This window comes from Gymnogyps californianus, chromosome Z (genome assembly GCF_018139145.2).
Source record: "Gymnogyps californianus isolate 813 chromosome Z, ASM1813914v2, whole genome shotgun sequence".
Classification (NCBI taxonomy): domain Eukaryota; kingdom Metazoa; phylum Chordata; class Aves; order Accipitriformes; family Cathartidae; genus Gymnogyps; species Gymnogyps californianus.
In genome coordinates, this window is record NC_059500.1 from 84,651,269 (window position 1) to 84,669,783 (window position 18,515).

The 18,515-nt window shown below is 40.5% G+C and overlaps 1 protein-coding gene across 1 annotated transcript in view; it reads right to left on the reverse strand.

The window, feature by feature from the left end:
• Positions 1 to 863: 863 nt before the first annotated feature.
• The window catches only part of ATP8B1 (ATPase phospholipid transporting 8B1), a 43,310-nt gene continuing 25,658 nt past the window's right edge, over positions 864 to 18,515 (reverse strand). Inside the window, exons 11-28 of the mRNA XM_050913010.1 lie at positions 18,328 to 18,416; positions 17,368 to 17,558; positions 16,256 to 16,464; positions 15,353 to 15,396; positions 15,050 to 15,206; positions 13,690 to 13,878; positions 12,824 to 12,936; positions 12,172 to 12,336; positions 11,701 to 11,812; positions 10,485 to 10,560; positions 9,557 to 9,689; positions 8,089 to 8,374; positions 7,033 to 7,256; positions 6,026 to 6,109; positions 4,826 to 5,071; positions 4,438 to 4,576; positions 3,191 to 3,321; positions 864 to 2,316 (exon numbers count right to left, since the gene is read on the reverse strand). Coding sequence (XP_050768967.1) covers positions 2,086 to 2,316; positions 3,191 to 3,321; positions 4,438 to 4,576; positions 4,826 to 5,071; positions 6,026 to 6,109; positions 7,033 to 7,256; positions 8,089 to 8,374; positions 9,557 to 9,689; positions 10,485 to 10,560; positions 11,701 to 11,812; positions 12,172 to 12,336; positions 12,824 to 12,936; positions 13,690 to 13,878; positions 15,050 to 15,206; positions 15,353 to 15,396; positions 16,256 to 16,464; positions 17,368 to 17,558; positions 18,328 to 18,416 — 2,819 coding nt within the window. The 3' untranslated portion in view covers positions 864 to 2,085. The remainder of the gene's footprint in view (positions 2,317 to 3,190; positions 3,322 to 4,437; positions 4,577 to 4,825; positions 5,072 to 6,025; positions 6,110 to 7,032; positions 7,257 to 8,088; positions 8,375 to 9,556; positions 9,690 to 10,484; positions 10,561 to 11,700; positions 11,813 to 12,171; positions 12,337 to 12,823; positions 12,937 to 13,689; positions 13,879 to 15,049; positions 15,207 to 15,352; positions 15,397 to 16,255; positions 16,465 to 17,367; positions 17,559 to 18,327; positions 18,417 to 18,515) is intronic.

An 18,515-nucleotide genomic window follows, 5' to 3' on the forward strand; every position in this document is an offset into this window, starting at 1 on the left:
ACCGGGACCGGTCTTTCTCTCCGGTAACGCCCTCGCCTGGCGTTGGGCGGTGCAGGGGAGTACATATGTTGAGTGTTAACGCCCAGGACCGTACAGCTCACCGTTCCCAGAGCGTTACGGGCTCCGTTAACGCCCCCCGCCGCAGCTGTACGAGGGCAGCCCTTCCGCCAGCAGCGGGGCGAGGAAGGCAGCGTGCCAGCGGCAGCCGCAGGGGCGAGGAACGGGAGGACGGAGCGCCGGCTTAGACACCTGGCTGAAGTCGTGCAGTGGGAGGCGATAAGAAAAGCTGTTTTGAGGAATACCGGGTTTTACCTAGAAACTTGAAATCTTCCTTCCAGCTTCTCCTAGTTGCAGACTTCGGAGAGCCTGGTTCAAGATGAAGTTGGCGTTCACGGTTCTGTATTGGATACCGTCCTCTTGTCCAAGTAATAAAACTGCATTGATAGCTAACACAACAGAGTGAACTCCGCGCTTGCCTACCTTGGCAGGAACGTGTTCTCAGCGGGGAAGAACACTTCAGCAGGCTCAAAGCCCGCGAGCTTCCGAGCTCCCTTCTCGTCTACTTTTTCTTAACTTTTTGGTCACCCTTCAAACAATCAAACCTTAGCTAAAGCAGCTTTGCTTGTCGTGACCAGTCAAAGCCAAACTATCATTATCCATGACAAATGTTTGTCTTTAGTAAGTCTCATTAGAAAGAAAAGGAATATACCCACCCTAATTTACATATTTAATATTTTAATAGTACACCCGGGTTTAGAGTCCAACACGTGGTGGGGTTGGGGTTTTGTCCTTTTTTTAAGACCAACCTCTTCTGTCTCAACGAGAGATTAGTTATCTCCATTTCCTACTTAAACTCCTCTCACACTTCTATTCTTACCCATATAATGCCTATTAGAAGAGAAGCTGTAAACTTTAGGATATTTATTTGCATTGAATTTTTGAAATGTACATTCCATTATACAAGAGCTGTATATCATGATTTTTACTATAAAACCATCTCAGTAATCAACATTAGTCTGGGAGTCGGAAGTAGATAGAAGTGAAACATTCATACATCTCAACTTGAAAAGTATGTGCAAATGTGAAGAGACTCATCAAAACACTTTTCACACTGTAAGAATTGACTCGCTAGCAAGTGAAATGTTCCATGTAAAAGCAACAGTTTTCTAGTGATCCATTATTGACTGCCGCATCTAAAACTGAAATGAACAAACCTTTGCCAGCTCAAAGGGCAGCTTTCCAGAGATCAGATACATCTGTTCATAAATATACTGTATAAATAGACACAAACATATTCTAGAGTTGGAGAGAGACAGGCAGAGAAACAAGGAGCAAGTGAGGAAAAAAAAACTCTGTTAACTATTGACTCGGATCTCTTTATTCCGGGGGAAATCAAGGAATTGGCTACGAAAGGAATAATGGCATATCACTCATACTAACAAGATGCAAAGAACAATCTCTCTCGATTTAGTGCAGCAAGCTGTAGTCAACTGTTGAAGAAAGAGAAAGGAACAGAAATCACACCTATGTGTCAGAATTCGTAATAAACTCTGACACTGACTAAAGTTTATCACCAGGTATATCTTAACCTCAGCTGTACAAGCTCAGATGCGAATATCTAGGGGCCTCTCAAAAGACTGATCGTCTGATTTGCCATTATGACTGTGCAATTTAATGAAATGGTGCACACAAGGTAACTGCTACTTAGCAGTTTGCTTTCAAAGACAAAATATGAAATGTAGCTGCAGTTTTATACCAACATATTATTAAAATGTGAAAAAGTTTGCAATTCCAGGCATCGCTTAAAAAAAAAAAAAAATTACAATGCTGGGTTTTCATACCCTAGCACACATATCCTTCACTTTCACATTAAACAGAAACCAGTTGCACAAGGATTAGTAGCTCTGTAGAGAACTCTTGGCCTTTCTGTTTCCAGTAGTCCAAAACCAGGAAGTTCTGTGATAAAACATAAAAATCTTCACATCCTTATGCCATTTAGTTAAAAAAAATATCCTGAGTTTGTTTAAAATAATTTTTTTTTGTGCAATCGTTGGGATAAAAAGCTTCTCCCCAAAACGCAGTAAATCAGCTCGTTTCACAAGCGTGTCTGACTTCTGTCACGCTGTCGCCTAGGACTGCATCTAAAGGAGCCCGTTTTTTCCGTATGCTGCGCCCGGAAGCAATAAGATCAGCGTATCCCCGCTGATGGGAGAAGGCGTAAGCAGAACGACGGCCAGAGATCCCTCGGCGAAAAGCACTCTGCCTTCGCTTCCACTGTTGTTCTTCTGCCATGTATTTCTTACGGTTCTTCTGAATCTTCATGCATGCAAAGACAGATTAGTTTATGGATTACAAGGGAAAACACCTTGTTTGCATTCACTGTCTGGGGAAATAACCTGATACTTTTTTACATCCTTAAACTGCTTAACAGGAGGGTTCTCTTGTTTAAATTTGATTTTGTTAGAAACAAGAATATATGCAGTAACACATCACCGTTTCAGGAAGACTTAGTGTATTATTTTGAACTTCATTATTTTCATTTATCTTTAAATGTCTTTCATTGAAGTGGATTGAAGATACGTAACTGAAAGTTATTCCTGCGTTTGCATGCTGACACTTCTTTAATATCTTTTTAAACAACACTACCGCAATTTTAACTATTTTCATAGCCATATGCTATTTGCCAGCTCAAGGCAGAACAGAAGCAAACAAAAACTGTCCACTATACTCTGACACATAACAATGGAACTCCAACACAGCCCAAATAAAAACAGAAGTCAGGCCATCAGTAGCTTCAAAGTGGGTTTCTGTGGTTTTACAAAGTCAAGTGCTCAGCCAAGACAAGCGGTGAATTAGCCCACACTGAACTGCGTGCTGAGCTTGTACACGTACCTCTGCATCCCACAGAAGCACACAAGGAAGACACTGGGAAATAAGAACACATCAAAGTGACACTCTGCTTTGGATGGCAAACGTCATAGCACCAGTCGTCACCCAGCTAGACGGCAGGCTCGGTCTGGCCTTTGGAAAGGCCTGCTGCCACCCTCCCTGGCCGCGGGACCTGAGCTCCAGTCTCGTGTAGTTCTCCCTAGGGCACGATCGCTTATTTGTCTCCAATATTAGCACCAATACTGACTCCTGTAAGTAAATACATGCCAAATTAACCGAAATAATGTAGGACTTTACTCACTCTGTCACTTTCCAAAGGCCAAATTGTCATTGATAAGAAACGCTGTGCGACTACAGGAAGTAAGCAAATAGCAATTGATAAAATCATGGTCAGCCAGAGATACGGTTGTCTCAGAGCATTTGGAGCAGTTCCTAGGAATAAAAAGAGCAAAGATTAGTTTATGACACAATCAAGTAAACTAGTAACAAAGCACAAATAAGATACTAAAAGCCACAGCTTCTTTCTTTAGGACCTAGCATTCAGGTATTCCGTTGTGTATCACAACATCAAGCTTTTATTCAGAGACTCTACTACAAAGAGAGCATAATAGGAAAGAATTTTATAAAGCCCTTCTATAACAATGTATCCATATTAACGTCAAAGCCCTTTTAAGAGTTATGGGAGGCTGCAAGACAAACACTTGGCTGAGATGCATGGCTTTTGTCCTGCTTTAAAGCATGCCAAGCAAGAAAAAGTCCTCCTGGTATCATTGGTATGTATGTGGTCTAGAAAGCAAGCGATATTTAGTAGCCAAACGCCCAATCTCATGGAACTTTCTGTCAAACTAAGTGGCAGTCATATCTTTATAAAACTTCTGAAATGCATAAAGTATTCAGGTAGAAGGAAGTTATAAAAGAAGTCTAAAACATTACTAAAGGTCAAAGAAAAACATTATATTGGAGGCAACTACCTTTTTTCAATTAGGTTCAGCTTAAAAATAAGAACATAAAATTGAGGGGGTTTGTTACTTTTGGTGGGGATATTTAGATCCAAGGCAACATATGAAAGATTTGTCACTAGGAAAATTAGGAAGCACAGTTTTCCTCAGAAAAAAATTTCCAGCTGGCTGCTACTTACACCTCCCTGGACTTCCAGCAAAATCCCAAGGAGCTGCTAACAGCATTTGGCTCTGTCTTTGGGGTTTTACCTTCCACTGATCAGTTAGAGCAACTTGGCGAAGACGTACCCCGTCAGATCATCGCATTCCCTTTACTTTAAGCTGCCCCACCAATTCTAACTTAGTTTTCATTTGCAGACTTGTACTGCTGGGTGTCAAGTTCCAGCTCATTTTCATTGAAAGAAAAGTACTCCAATAAAGCAACCTAGCCCCAAACATAAACAAACCCCTTCCTTGGAAGTGAATTAGTATTTAACATCACTTCCTTTCACAGGCACCAGGTTCATGCCATGACATTTTGACCACAGTTCTGCACAAGTTACAAAGCTGCGTGAGACAGGAACAAGAAGCACAAAACACAAGGACTGACCTGTGAACTGAAAGGCAGAAGGAAAGAGAACGTGGATTCCAGCACTGTGGAAGTCAAATGTGATACCAAAGTAAAGTGCAATACTCCCAAATACTGAAAAAGCATTAACAAAAGTCCAGTAAGATGTATCCAAGCCAATCTGAAAGCAAACAAAAGCTCCAAATGAGTTTATTAATTCAAAATAATGTCAACTACTCTGAAGACTGACAGCGTTTTGGTCATCTCTCATCCAATTACACATCAGTCAGACAGAGAGCACCATCAGAGAAGAGAGAAGGCAAAAATGGGAAGCTTTTTGCATATTGTTATGTTTTTAGTGGACAAGTTTAGAAACATGACTGGAAAGTATTTTCAGAGCAACAGAAATCAGGAAGCTAAGCTTACTTGCCTGAAAATTGACGACAAATATAAGAGAAGATGCTGCTGTGACAGCAAACGACTGATAATCTGAAGGTGCTTCTCCATCTTGTCCCATAGTTTTAAGGTAAGCTCCATATGGTATGAAGAAGATTATCAATGAAGTTATAGCTCCATGAAGCAAACTTAAAAAGAATTTCTTGTAGTTAAAAAGTAAATCTTTCTGTCCCAAAACATACAGTCTAGGGAACCGAAGACTCATTTTGTCGCTCACATCCTTAATAAAGGGGGAAAAGAAAAAAAAGTTGCTGCAATTTCTTGTTCTCAGTGTGAGCTTTGAAGAGTAAGAAGCTCAACCATATAATGTCCCAAAGGCAATGGCAGATTTCTTTTCCTTTTCAAATAGCAGTGTGGGCAGCAGGACTTTGCACAGAGTAACGCATGCAACTAGGAAGAACCAAGTCTGGAGGACATCTTTCACAAAGCTATCACATATCCCATTTCCAGGTTCCTACATTTTTAGCCCATTATTTGCCAAGACAACAATGCCCACGGTTGCACAGCTCTTTACAGCTATGTTTTGTGTTGGAGTCCTTTCCCTACACGGTGAATAAGCAGAAGATGGGGGCTATCATTGCATGTCCTAACTTTAAGTCTCTAACAAATACTCAAGTGAGATCTTAATTTGGTACTGAATTTATTTCTTAGGTTTTATCACAAAAGAAAGCAGAAACATTGAGTTGCCTAATCAGCAGGTAAGCCTTGTATGGAAAAACAAGTGGAGAAGGCCAAGAGCACTTGTCCCGCTGAATTAAAACAAATGCTACACACCAAGACTTCCTGTCAAATACGGTCATTCAAAATTGTTCAGTCCCTATATCTTCAGCTCAGAAGGATAAGCGAGGAATATCTTTTCCATTAACAAAGCCACCCATCGCTGTGCTGTGTGAATGATGTCATGGAATAGCAGGCACTTAGAAATATTTTTAACAAACATTATGAGCACTGAAGACCTCTGACCCGAATAACTTTGGTTATTTCAGTAACCCTCTGCTTATTGTCTCTTGTTACCTCACACACTGGGAAGAGGAATACGTTTTTAAAATCCAAAAAACCAAACAAAACCCCCAAAATGCCTTGTACATAAAACAAAGCAACCAGTTTCAGTGTAATTAAAGACTTGATGTCAGATGCCTGTGGATTCCTCTGTTGTTAACAACATGGAGAATACCTGGTCAAGCAAGCCAACTAGCAGAACCGGGAGACTAGAATACAATACGTTGTACAGCGTGATGAACCAGTCTTCATATGCTGTCTGCAAGAAGAGGAGGAATTTCAGTAGTTAATGATTTCTTTTTGATCACACCTTTTCCTTCCAATTCCTGAGAAAATCCACATGTGCTCTACTATAGCATTAAATTACCTGTCTCAGTGTTTACCCAAAAGGCAAGCAGCACCTTCGCTCAAAGCTCTGTTGAAACTATTTTTAGCCTGTATTAAGCTGCCCCACTCCTTACAAACCATCGGTGTTACCTGACCTGGAACACTATCAAAACTGAACACCTCACACTAAGTGTCAGTCTGGTTTACAGCTGCACTTGTGACTGACGAGCACTTGGCATCTCACATGCAAGTCTGGGAACCCTGGTTTCTTTTTATGTTCTTTTTTTGCTCTGTCCTAGGCATCCATAGTTTCTATCACAGCAAACAGCATTCACCTCAGGCAGGGCTGCTGCGCTGTGACGATGGCCCTGACCCTCCATGCTGGTCCATGCAATGACATCTGCCCATATAGATGCATCTCAACTCTTAAAAGTCCTTTCAACACAACGTTTCAACACTATATGAATTTCAAATGCTGCCAGTTACAAGCAGCACATTTCAAGCCATTCTAGCCAGCAATTCAAGATAAAAAGTTTCGGGTTTGGTTTCCTGCTGATATATACATGCACCATCTCACTTCACCTAGGAGTATCTTAAGTAGGAGGGTTGGGAAAGGTTTCCCAAACCGCTATATAACAATTTCTTCCTCCGTGTACAATCACGACACTGACTTTAGTGTTCTGAAATCATAGTTACAAGCTAAGCAGTTGGTTAACTAGCTTAGTAGTTATCACCTATTCTCCTGCAGAAATTATTGATGATAACTTCAGGTTCCCATCACTTCCCAGGTTAAGCCTTTGCTATTCTGCACTGACAAAAAGGAAGATCTGCTAGTTAATATTACACACTTCTTACCTGGGCAGAAAAGCCATTAAAGAATGAATACCAGATGTGGACTAGTGTAAAAGCAAAGTTTTTGTAGAAAAAATATCTTAAAAACTTGCACATCCTAATGTAAGACCATCGTCCGTGGACCAGCAGCAGTCTTTGGAGGTAGCGGAATTGCGCAAAAGAGTAGTCACTTGACATGACGGCTTGCATCCCTTCTTGGCCACTGATTCCTACTCCAATGTGGGCAGCTGAGTTAATGAAACAAACACCACACACTATGTTGAACAAAGGGAGAGGAACAACACGACCGAGGGTAAATCTTCTACCGGTTCCTATTCTCTGCTTCCAGTTCTGCCCCATTTTATTTCTGTATTCAGCACAAAGGCTGCACTGAAGACTAACACAACAGTGCATAAGCCCTTCCTTGCCCTCTTATTTACTGCTCACGTCTCCACCATCGCTTGGATTCTCTCTCAGTGCTTGTTCCATCAGAACAGACGCTGGGAAATTTGACCAAGGGAGAACTAAGCAATGAGACAGAGCAAGCAAACCCCTGAACGAACTGGCCAAGCAGTTTACAAACACACTCGTAACATAAACCATACCCCAGAAGTTTCTTTCTCAGTGGGATTTCTCAGGAAGCAGTTCAAAGAGCACCAGTTGCAATACAGGATGGCTAATGCCTCCAAGCAAGGGGCAGCTAAGCTATTGCTTTGTTCTTTATATTTTTGTACTAGTGTTGTACACTAGTGTGTTGTACAAAACACTAGTGTGTTGTACAAAACTAGTTTGTACACTTTTGCAACCCACAACATAACAACAGATGCAATTCAAGTCCCTTCTCAGGGAATGTCTACAGAAAAAGCTAAAATACATCAGGAAAAACCACTAACCGTTTCATAAAGGGCTTCCTCAAAAAGGGAAAGCACAGGCATAGAAGCTAACAAAACCCAAGTGATGTTAACGTGGGTAATGAAATAGATGGTAGAGTCTTCTGAACAAAGAGTAATAGTGAAGAGACTGCAGAAGAACGCCCAGAAGAGATCTTTCCTACCGAGAGAAGTTTTACAGCTGCCTTACTTTTAATCATGTTTACATCATTGGCACCGTCCCCAATAGCCAGAGTAATAGCTTTCTTGTATTTCTTCACAAGCTCGACCACCATGGCTTTCTGCTTCGGAGTCACTCGACAGCAGATCACAGCCCTGCATTCGCAGGCCAAATCAACAAAATTCTGCTGCTGCTGTTCTTTGTAAGCTTCAGCCCTTCTTCGCTTCTCAGTTTGCTTTTTTTCCTCTTCTGCTGTTCTAGGGAATTTCAGTTTAAGTTTCTTTTTCTTCTTTTTCTTCTCTAGCAGGATTTCATTCTGTGTAACAGACATATATTATGTTCCCTTCTACACTATTTTAAATTGCACTCCAAGTACTGCCTATACAACACACTTAAGTTCATTATGCTCCCATCACCCATTTATAGCATTTTAATAAAATGTTCGTGCAGAGGAGTGAACAAAGAGCTACAGAAACAATGAAAAGAATGTACTTGGTGGGATTAACAAAAGCAAAATGCTTCTATTTAGTGTCACAGCACTTCTTGCAGAGTTCAAAGGACTATTTTTTTCTGATGGGAACGACTTCACTTTTGAAAACATTCTGGTATTTAAACTTTCCTCTTTCCTATTCCCCCATCTCCTAAACGAAGCACGACCATGCCCAACACATGTGGAAGCGTCCTATAAATACCCAGGTTAGCTCTGGGGCAGTTCAGCTGGAATAGGGTGTAACAGAGACCTGCCATTTTATCTGATGCTCCTGCTAGATTACCTTTAGGCATCCCCAGCCTGCTTCCTATGCCTTATACACAGATGTACATTTCTTTATACACAATAAAGGTTTAGGGCTGGAATGCTGAAACGTGGCAGACGGTCCTTAGCTGTTCACTGGACTTTCTCCTTTACAGGTGTCTGTAAGAGCAGCCTGCCAACAGGGTCGGTAATAGTCACTGAATTACTGCTAGCCACCTCTCTGCTAAAAGCTCTTTTCTGCTTTCTAAGCTCCTGAGAGAGCACTATATTGCAGGACTGAGCAGGAAACTTGTCTTTTGTTTCTACCCTTTCACTCCCATCTCTCATTTCAAGCGCGATTTCTGTGCCTATACTGAAGCCATGCACCCTGTAATGCTGGCAGTCATCTCTCTCTCTTTTTTTTTTTTCCATTAGACCAGCATTCCCATGAAGAATAAATACTCTGAAAATCAGACTGTGCTTTTGCAGGGGCTTGGCTTTACTTTGATGGCAGCTACCAGGGTGATCTGGAAAGCCCAAGACATTCCTTATTTTATCGAGTGCTATTTTCAACCTTCAAACCCAAAAATATTTCTGAACATAAATATCAAACAGATGTGTTCAACTGGCAGCACAATGGCCAAAGAATTTTCATTGATTGGTTTAGCAAAGCAGACAAATGAACAGAGTCCTCAGTGAAGGACACTGTGACTTGGTGGTACCCCCAAAATCTCAAAGGCACAGGAGAACATCTTTTGTACATACCAACCAGGAGCCAGTGATTATTAAAGCACGATCTCGACTACCCTGGAAGAAAGGCTCGTTCATTCTTAGAGAGGAATGCGTACTTGATCCAGCTCTGTTCCTCTGGTTTTCCAACCTAGTTTGAAGAAGAGCACTGGAAAGAGAGGTGAATACTATTACAGAAAAATCAAGGATCAACTTTAAGCTAGATCAGTCCCAGGCTGAAAATCTGCAAGAAAGAAATGCAATATATGCTGCAAGGACTTTTTTTTGCCATATATTAGGTGATGTTCTAAGCAGTGCTAGAGCAACAGTGAAAAGAGGATCACACTGGTTTGCAAATAAGGAAGAATCTGGAAAAGTGAGTCAGGAATAGTTGTGACACTGTTACAAGGCCCTAGTTCTTCTCCCAGTCCCATGTTGTTTTTCCTTGGGTCTAACCATTTTGACAAATTCTGTATGACTAAGCGCTGAATACCTTGCGATCCACTGTGTTTTGATAGCATAGGTCTGTACTGCATACAGGAGCATGGGATAAGGTGAAAGACCAGCTGGGGTAATGCTGGAATTCAGGGACAGGTAGCAAGAGCAGACCTGGCAACTACTCAAGATTTGGACTCGGGAGAGACCTGCTTAGCCCACTCCAGGTGGGCTCCAGACTCGTCTGAACTACAAGACAAATTTAATGTCAGCAGTTGTTGACCTAGAACGTTTAACCTCCTGCAAATAGGGTATCACCACCTTTACCCACAATTAAGAGGTTGCTTTGTAAAATTACAATTCTGTAACAAGGAAAGAAACAGACAATGTACAGCTGAACAACTGCCAAGAAATACTGTTCGGTCATTGAAGAGTCACTATGGGATAAACCAATGTTACTGCTGGGTTAATTTTAAAAATGGAACATTTTTAATTCCCACAAAAGAAATCCTTTGTGCTTTTCACTTGCCTGGTATCTTCTCCATAGCAGATTGTTGTTTCATCTGTTAAGAGTTCACAAGAAAATCCAATATTTTCAGCAGTTTCTACAATGAAAAAATAAGAGAGGAAAGTATTTACTTACAGTTCTGTCATGACTAACTGTTGGGAGCAGCCAGCAGCACCTGAAGTCCTCTTAAGTAATTTTTGAAGTTATGTTTCAGTATGACAAGTTCCCTTTCATTACCACAGTGTGGATGAACAGGAAAAAAAAAAAATCATACATAGCACAGAGAAGCTGAGGGAACGCTTGTTAACTATTTGTCATACAACAACTGTGCGGCAACGAAGGCGCAGTGGGCGATGCATTTAAAGTCAACAACAGGGAATTGTACTTCCTATGCAACATTTCCTATGAAATGTACGTTACTGTGGTGGAATGCATTGTCACAAGATGTTTTGAGTGCAAAAACTGTTAGTGACCCGGAAAAGTCTATCAGCCAATTCACGGAAGAAAGATCTACCAGGGCCTACGTAACTTGATGGTGGAGATGCTGTCTCCATGTCAGAGAGCTCTTACATCAAAGGCATTGCAAGAATCAACCACAGGGTATGCCACGCTATCTTGCCCTGTCCTTACTCTGGATTCCTTGAACCAAGGCTGTTGCCAGCGTCAGAGAGAAGCTGGTCGGGCTGCACCTCCAGCCAAGGCTGTAATACAGCCATTCTTACTTACAAACTTAATGCCATTTTGTGAACTGACTTCACAAAACATGTTGCCGGACTGCAGACTAGCAACTACCAAAAGAAAAGCAAATCAGTCTCTGTCAGCAGCACTTGTGATTATTTGAAAAGTAAATTTTCACTGTAAAAAAAGACAAGTTTTGGTACCTGCCCTCAGAGCCAAGCAAGCCTGGTGTTATAAAAGCAAGTTGTCCTGCGTTTGCTTTGTATTGGGAAAAGCAGTAGCTGGATATTTCCCTATAGAAGACAGTCACAAATCAGTCATCTAGGCTAATCTGTTGGAGGAAGAGAAGTTACACAGAAGCCCATCCAGTAACTCTGGACTGGGAACAGCTGCAATGAAATTCTGCATGTTGTAGAAATTCCTCCAGTTTTGATTTAAATGGATTTTCATACTAAGCTTTTCTAGGAACATATGCTTTATTTCTAGTCTGCATTTGTCCCAGTTTATCTTCTAGCCCTTATCCTGTTTTTACTAGCTCTTTGGCTGTAAGTAAACCCACCTTTTTTGTCACCAGTAAGCACCCAGATTTTAATGTCTGCTTTTGAAAGTCTGGAAATAGTTTCTGGAACTCCATCCTGTAGTTTGTCTTCAATAGCTGTTGCACCAAGCAGCTGGAAGATATTTGAAATACAGGTATTTAGTAGGATAAACATGTATAGAAAACTGATTCATTTTCAGTAGAGAATGAAACTGTTCTGGATATGTCTTCAAGCCAAGGTACAGCTCAAGCTAAGAATTCAGTAAAGACAAACTCTTGCATATGGAAATGACCACACTGAAATACATGTACTAAAATACATGTCCCTTCATTCTGTTAAACGCTAAAATTTGGCGGGGCTCTAAAGCCCATAAAATACTGGAAAGATCTAAATCAAAGTGTCCTAATAAACAAGAATAATTTATTTTCAAAAAGATCTGTTTCTTCTTATATAAGAATAAAAGTACACTAAAAATTTAAAGCTTGACTTACAATCAAGTTTTTTTCTATTTCCTCATATACTTTGTCCAGAGCTTCATCACGATTAGTTGTAGCTACACTGGCCTCCACAAACTTTTTATTCCATGCTTCAAATTCATCATGACTAATGTCTCTATAGCACAGGCAGAGTGTCCTAAGAGTTTCATTTGCAAAAATCTGAAAAATAATTAAAAAAACCCAAACATATCCACAAAACAAAACTCTTCATTTGTAATCCAAACATAAGAGTTAAGATCATAAGCATTTGTTAAGTCTGATAAAACAAATCTGACTGTGCAATTAGTCTTGGGTATTTCAGAAACGCCAAAAATTAAATTACAGCTGACAAGGCAGTCTGAACTGAAAGACTGAAGAGGTGACAAACAGAACAGAGTGTAGTGGTCTGGAATACTGATAACTATGGAAAAAAAAGCATGTAGACAAAATTTAAGTTCGCTTCTCATGAAAAGAAAATGAATGCATTTTTAAGAACATGCATGAAAACTTATATTGCTTTGATTATTTCTCAGGTTTGGGATGACTTGTAGAACCAATTATAGGTCTGCATTTGTTTTAATAGCTTAGGAAAAGGAAATTAATAAAATTGGATTGTAGTCAGAAATAAAAAATTAATTTAAAAACAGCATATAAAATACAAACGTACATCTAGTGCTTCTTCTGTAGCTTCTCTCTTTAGATTCCTTGGGTGCAACCGTTCATAAATTACTGTATCAGCCCCTTTACAATATAGCCTGATATTTCCACCTGATTCTCTTACTGTGGAGTAAAATATGAGATGGGACAAAATGTTAGAGCACATTTAAATAAAGCAATAGTTTCAGATTAGATTTTTCAGTGTACTGCTGTTAAGTACCAAAACTACAAGATCATGTTTCTTCTTCATCATCTCTAGTATTGTTCAATTAAGTAACTTGGTTGACAAGTGCATTTCCTCTTCTCTTTCATGACAGGAGAGGATATTTAAACTCTCAAGGATTATGTTTTTTATAATGGTTCATACAGTATTAACATCTCACTTGCCCATAGGAGCTGGGCAGAGACATACGCTAGAGATACAATGCACCATAACTATAGCCTTAAAAACAACGGATTTCTAACTGATTCAAGACTGACTTCTTTAAAGATAGTTAAAATCAAAACTGAAGAGCTATTTATACCTCAACCTGCATACCTAGTATGCCAATAGCTAGAGGAACATACAACTTGTTTGTTTTCTGGGGAAAAGGGGGAATAAATCATCTTTGCAGCATTTCTTCAAGCTTCTACTAAAGGGACCTGAGATTGTCTTCAGTAGAAGCCATGTCTGAACACCAGGACTGTCTAGTGGACATATTTGCACCTAATTACAAAGCCTCTCTTTTGCTATCCAGAGCTATGTGGCTTAAAAATCTATCATAGGACTGTGTGTTACACAGCCGTAATTCTTGACTTCAACTTCCCTTGCACATACTTTTTCACCTATGAAATACAAGTGACTGTTTCTATAAAGGTTGGTTGTAACCAGCTTACCAATGACAGACATCCGTTTTCTATCGCTGTTGAAATCCAAGATAGCAAGGACATCGTAAGTTCTTTCAATCCCCATTTCACTTATAGTGATAGTATTTTGTGTTCGTGAAAGAAAAACATAGCCAAAATTTCTGGCTGCCGTAACCAGGGCCCCTTCGTCTGGGGAAGCTGCTTGGTAATTGAGCTGACCTGTATCATTGAAACAGTGAAAAGAAGAGAAAGCCAGGATATACCTGAGCATTACGGGGGCACTTGGACACCACAGCTAAAAAATTCACACCCATTCTTTAGAGTGATTGAGAGCTGGACATGCAAAGTCCTTTCCCTTTCTGAAGTGGGGTCTAAGACACTGCTGCAGCACCCGACAGCAGTGCACACAGAGAAGAGGGACTAGGGACCCCCCCTGCTTTGTATTACATGTGCTTTCCAAACAGGATAAGTCACTGAACCCTCTTCCCTCCAGGTATAAAAGCAAAAACTAACTTCTCTGTCTCAAAACAAATATAACTTAAATATCTTAATTTCTCAATCCATTCATTTAAGCATTTCCAAAGAAAGCTCCAAAAGACAAATCCTTGGCCACCAACACCAATACAATGTAGTGGAAACAACCCCAAAAACATTAACAGGAAGAGCAGGAAAGGACAGGAGACTGCTGGTTTCAGAGAGATCTTGCAAAGACGGGAGTAAAGCAGTATTACTCTATAATGTTTTAATTGAATCTTCCAACCTTATTTTTCACATTCAAGAATTCTTCAGTAGCTGTTCACCTCTAAATTTAGTTTCTGTCACATTTTTGTTATTCGTTTTGCTTATTTGCTTAGGACAGACATACATGATTTGTATACGTCTATGGGGCTGTGAGTCAAGGAGTAAAAGCATGAAAGCCTCATGCTGAAAACACTTGTTTTTCCACACTGAAAACAAGCTTCCAAATGTGTTTGTACTTTCACAGATGTATGTGGAGCCAAAGACTATGCTAGTGTCATTATAATTTTATCGGAGGTTTATGCTTTTGAGATTTTAAAGATGTATTTGAACAGAGAGAAGACCCATAACATGAAAACACAAGATCTCTGTATAAACTGTTCCCCTACCTTTCTAAACCTGCTGTTAAGATGCACATTTGCCACAACTGTAAATGTCATAAAGACAGTCCTCCTTCCATAAAGGGTCAGATAAATTCAGCACAGGGAATAGCATCGGCTCTTGCTTTTGTTTAATTTAAAAGAGCAGCCTAACCCTCCTTCTCACTTATGGGACTGACGTTAGTTTTGGACCTCTCCCTTGTGCAACTGGATTTGAATTACTGTTTCCCCTTACACAAGAAAAAAAAAACACAACCAAAAAACATACTCACCATCAGAAGTGTCAACCATGACTGTGTGACAAATGGAAAGCAGAAAAAAGAACTTTTGAATTTCTGGCTCCTTTCCAGATTTTATTTGCTCTATCAGATAGTGATCATAGAATGAGAACTTCCCATCTGCGTACATGTTCCAGCTGAAATCCACTTGCTGCTTAGAAAACAGAAGAAGAGAGAGTTTGAGTTATCTCCTGTGCAATTGCTTTGTGCCTACCTGCATCTCTTTGTACTTTGGCAAGGGAACGTTCCCTGTTCTACAGGCTGTAGGGACTTCAGCGCCAGATCGGACCGACCTACCTCTGGTTGGCTCTGAAGCTGCCCTGCTCCATCCCGGCAGTCTCCTGCAATGCAAGCACCATCAGTTAGAAGGCACAGGACAGAACAACGAAGTTTTTACAACTCATTCAACAAGTGAAAAATACATAGAATATCTACTGCACTAGAATAGCTCAGATTTTAAAAAACGCAAATTCATTCACAGCCGCAGTACCTTTGTATACTAGTGACACTAAAACAAATATAGGAAAAAAAAATACACAGTGGAATTGTCATAAAACATCCATGTTGGCTTAACACAGCTTTCACTGTCAGAAATTCCTCATCTCTCTTCAGAGGTAGGATGTTTAAAAAGCATGTGGCGTTAGCACACTGTGTTCTTCGTTACTTGAGCTGACCAAACAATACTTTTGGAGCACATATGCTGCATATTCTATATACTGAAATCCAGACAAGATTGGAAATGGAAGTAACTAACACTAAAATGAAAAACTGCTGCTCTTACTAAATTTTCTTATTTGTTTCTAGATTGATTTTGTCCCTGAAGCGTTTCTACCAAAAGTAAAGCACTCTGTAAATTACTCATTTCTGACTTTTCTGCTGGGAAGTTTCCACTCAAGTCCATCAGTTTGCACTTTTTAAAGGGGAAAACGGTGGGAAAACCCCAACAATTCAATTTGACTGGAGCTTTACTCAATGCCAGGGCTAAATTGTGGAAGTTCAGTTCAAACTAAAAAGACTCGTATGCACTTGATTTCAAACAAGCATTAAAATTCCTACTCATTTGTATAGACTGGTGAGAGGCTGCCAGCCGTGCCACACAGGGACTTGCAGGGTCTTCCCTCTGTGCTCCTGCCACGAATCAGAGCCCCTGTGCTAGCCATGGTTTTCACTACAGGGTGCGGCAGCGTGGCACAGACTTACCGTATCTTTGGCCATTTATGCAACATTTTTTAAACGTCATGATGTTCTGTGTAAGCGTTCCCGTCTTATCAGAGAAGATGTAGTGGATCTGCCCCAGCTGCTCATTCAGCGTGGTGGTTCTGGCCTTCGCAGCCGTGTCCTTCTCAGGGTAATACATTTGCAGGTCCCAGTTTATAAAATAGCTTTGGCCCAAACGAATCACTTCGACGCTAAATGAAATAAAATTAATTTTCTCACTCCCAGCTGCATCTCATATTTCAAAATAATGACATATTATCAGATCCAGGGGACTCATCCTCCAGGACTCAAATTGCTTATATAGCCCAGGAGCTTAAGACAAAACAATTACATTTACCAGCACATTACAGAGCACCATCACCCCTACACAGGCCACTCAAACTGATGTCGGACCACACAGCTCACACCGCAGTAACTGGGGAAAAGCCTCTACAGCCTTAGCAAGCCAAAAGTATCGATGGTGCTGCTCCCATAACAAATAGAAATCCCACTTGGGAATAGCGTTTTAAGTACAATTTGGAGAAGAGCAGGTAGGAGGCTGGAAGACTTCAAATGTGTTACAGACAGGTTTGTCAAAGGCAAAATTATTTATACTTCATGGAGCAGTAAGGCCTCTCTTTGGAGAATAAATCTAGAAAATATTATTTTTCCATTTTAATTTTTTTTCCAAGTAGTTTCCTTCATGCACTGTGACTGCAGAATTAGACTGAGAAGTTAAATACTAGCAGGATCAAGTCTCCAATTTTGTCAGACACCATTGCTTGGGAGAATTTTTTTCCTTAGTTGAAGTATAGAGCAGATATGCTTAATACTGTAAGAAAAGCTTGGTATCTTTAAATTCTGAGTCAAAGATCCTTGAGTGATGATTTTATATGAAAGCAATACAGATCACTTTCTTGTAAAATCTCAGTGAAGAGGGTGAGTGTATGCAATGTCTTTTCAGTAAGGCAGAGAATTAATATGCTTTCCCATCCAACATGAAGCTGCATTTGTTACCACCAATAGGAAATTAAGTCCATTCACCATTAATCCGTAAGTTAAGTAATTCAACCCTATCACCAGTTCAGCTACTAAAGGCCAAGGTATTTACCTACCTCACGTAGAGAGAAATGGGAACCATGGTGTTCAGAACAATGATATATCCCCAAAAGTTAAGGAAGCCACGATATGGAGGACTGAAGTCTTGTGCATCGTAGAGGTACCAAGACGAGTTGCCAATCTGCTGCTCCCAGTAAGTGTGTCCAATGGCAAGGCCAGCCGACAGCAGGATGAGGACGACAAAAATCTACGGCGTACACAGAGAGGCCTGTGATGCTTCAGGAACATTTGCTCAATGTAAATCCCAAATCTCCATGTTCAAAATGGAACATTGCATGTATTTGTAAGTAAGGAGAAGGGGAGCAAACCTTTCCCACAAAACAGTCTCTTCAAATAATCTGGGCTGTAATTTTAGTCTATTCCCCAAGCATAACTTTCATGGTTTTATGTTTATTTAAGCAGGCAGCGAAGAGGGTACACGAACGTGCTCGAAGCAGGGGCAGAACCGCAGTTGTGATGAGTTAAGGGCCTCCGCCTGCCAAAAGGCCAGCTCTTCTCTCCTCTTTCCCTGTCCCAGGGAACCACACTCAGTAGAGTGCGGGTTGTAGGACAGCGAGTATTCCTCATACACACGCCCCAGGGGTGCTGACGAAGGACAAAAACCATGGGTGTTGAACCTTTCAGGCTGAATAGACCTCTGGACCAGGACCTGGGCCTTCAGGTCTCTGTCCAACAATTTAGTGCAACAAGCAGAAGCACCTGCAAAACTGGTTTTGAAGCACTTTTCTGCCTCACGTAGGCTGCGCTACACATGCGGTTTAGGGTCGCAGAGTCCGCCAACAGCGAGGCACCTTTTTTAGATTCCCTCCTACTTCATCCCAACTCATCAGGTTAAAACAAAGTGGAAACATACTTATTACACCAAAAGGAAAAAAAAAAAAGTTTCCTAAATTTGCATTCACTCTATTCACTTAAAAATGAACTCAAACATCTGAATTTTAAACAAAAAGGCTTACAGTATAAACCATGTAATTCATAAGGGAGTCAATTTTTGTCCTTTTAAATCTTGTCTTTCCACTATTTTTCATTATTTTTGTATCAGCACCTAAAAACAAAGGAAAAAAAGGAAAGATACAATACGCAAACAAGTGCTAGTATTACTATTTTACAAAACTGGGACATAAAATACAGTCGACCTTTGTAA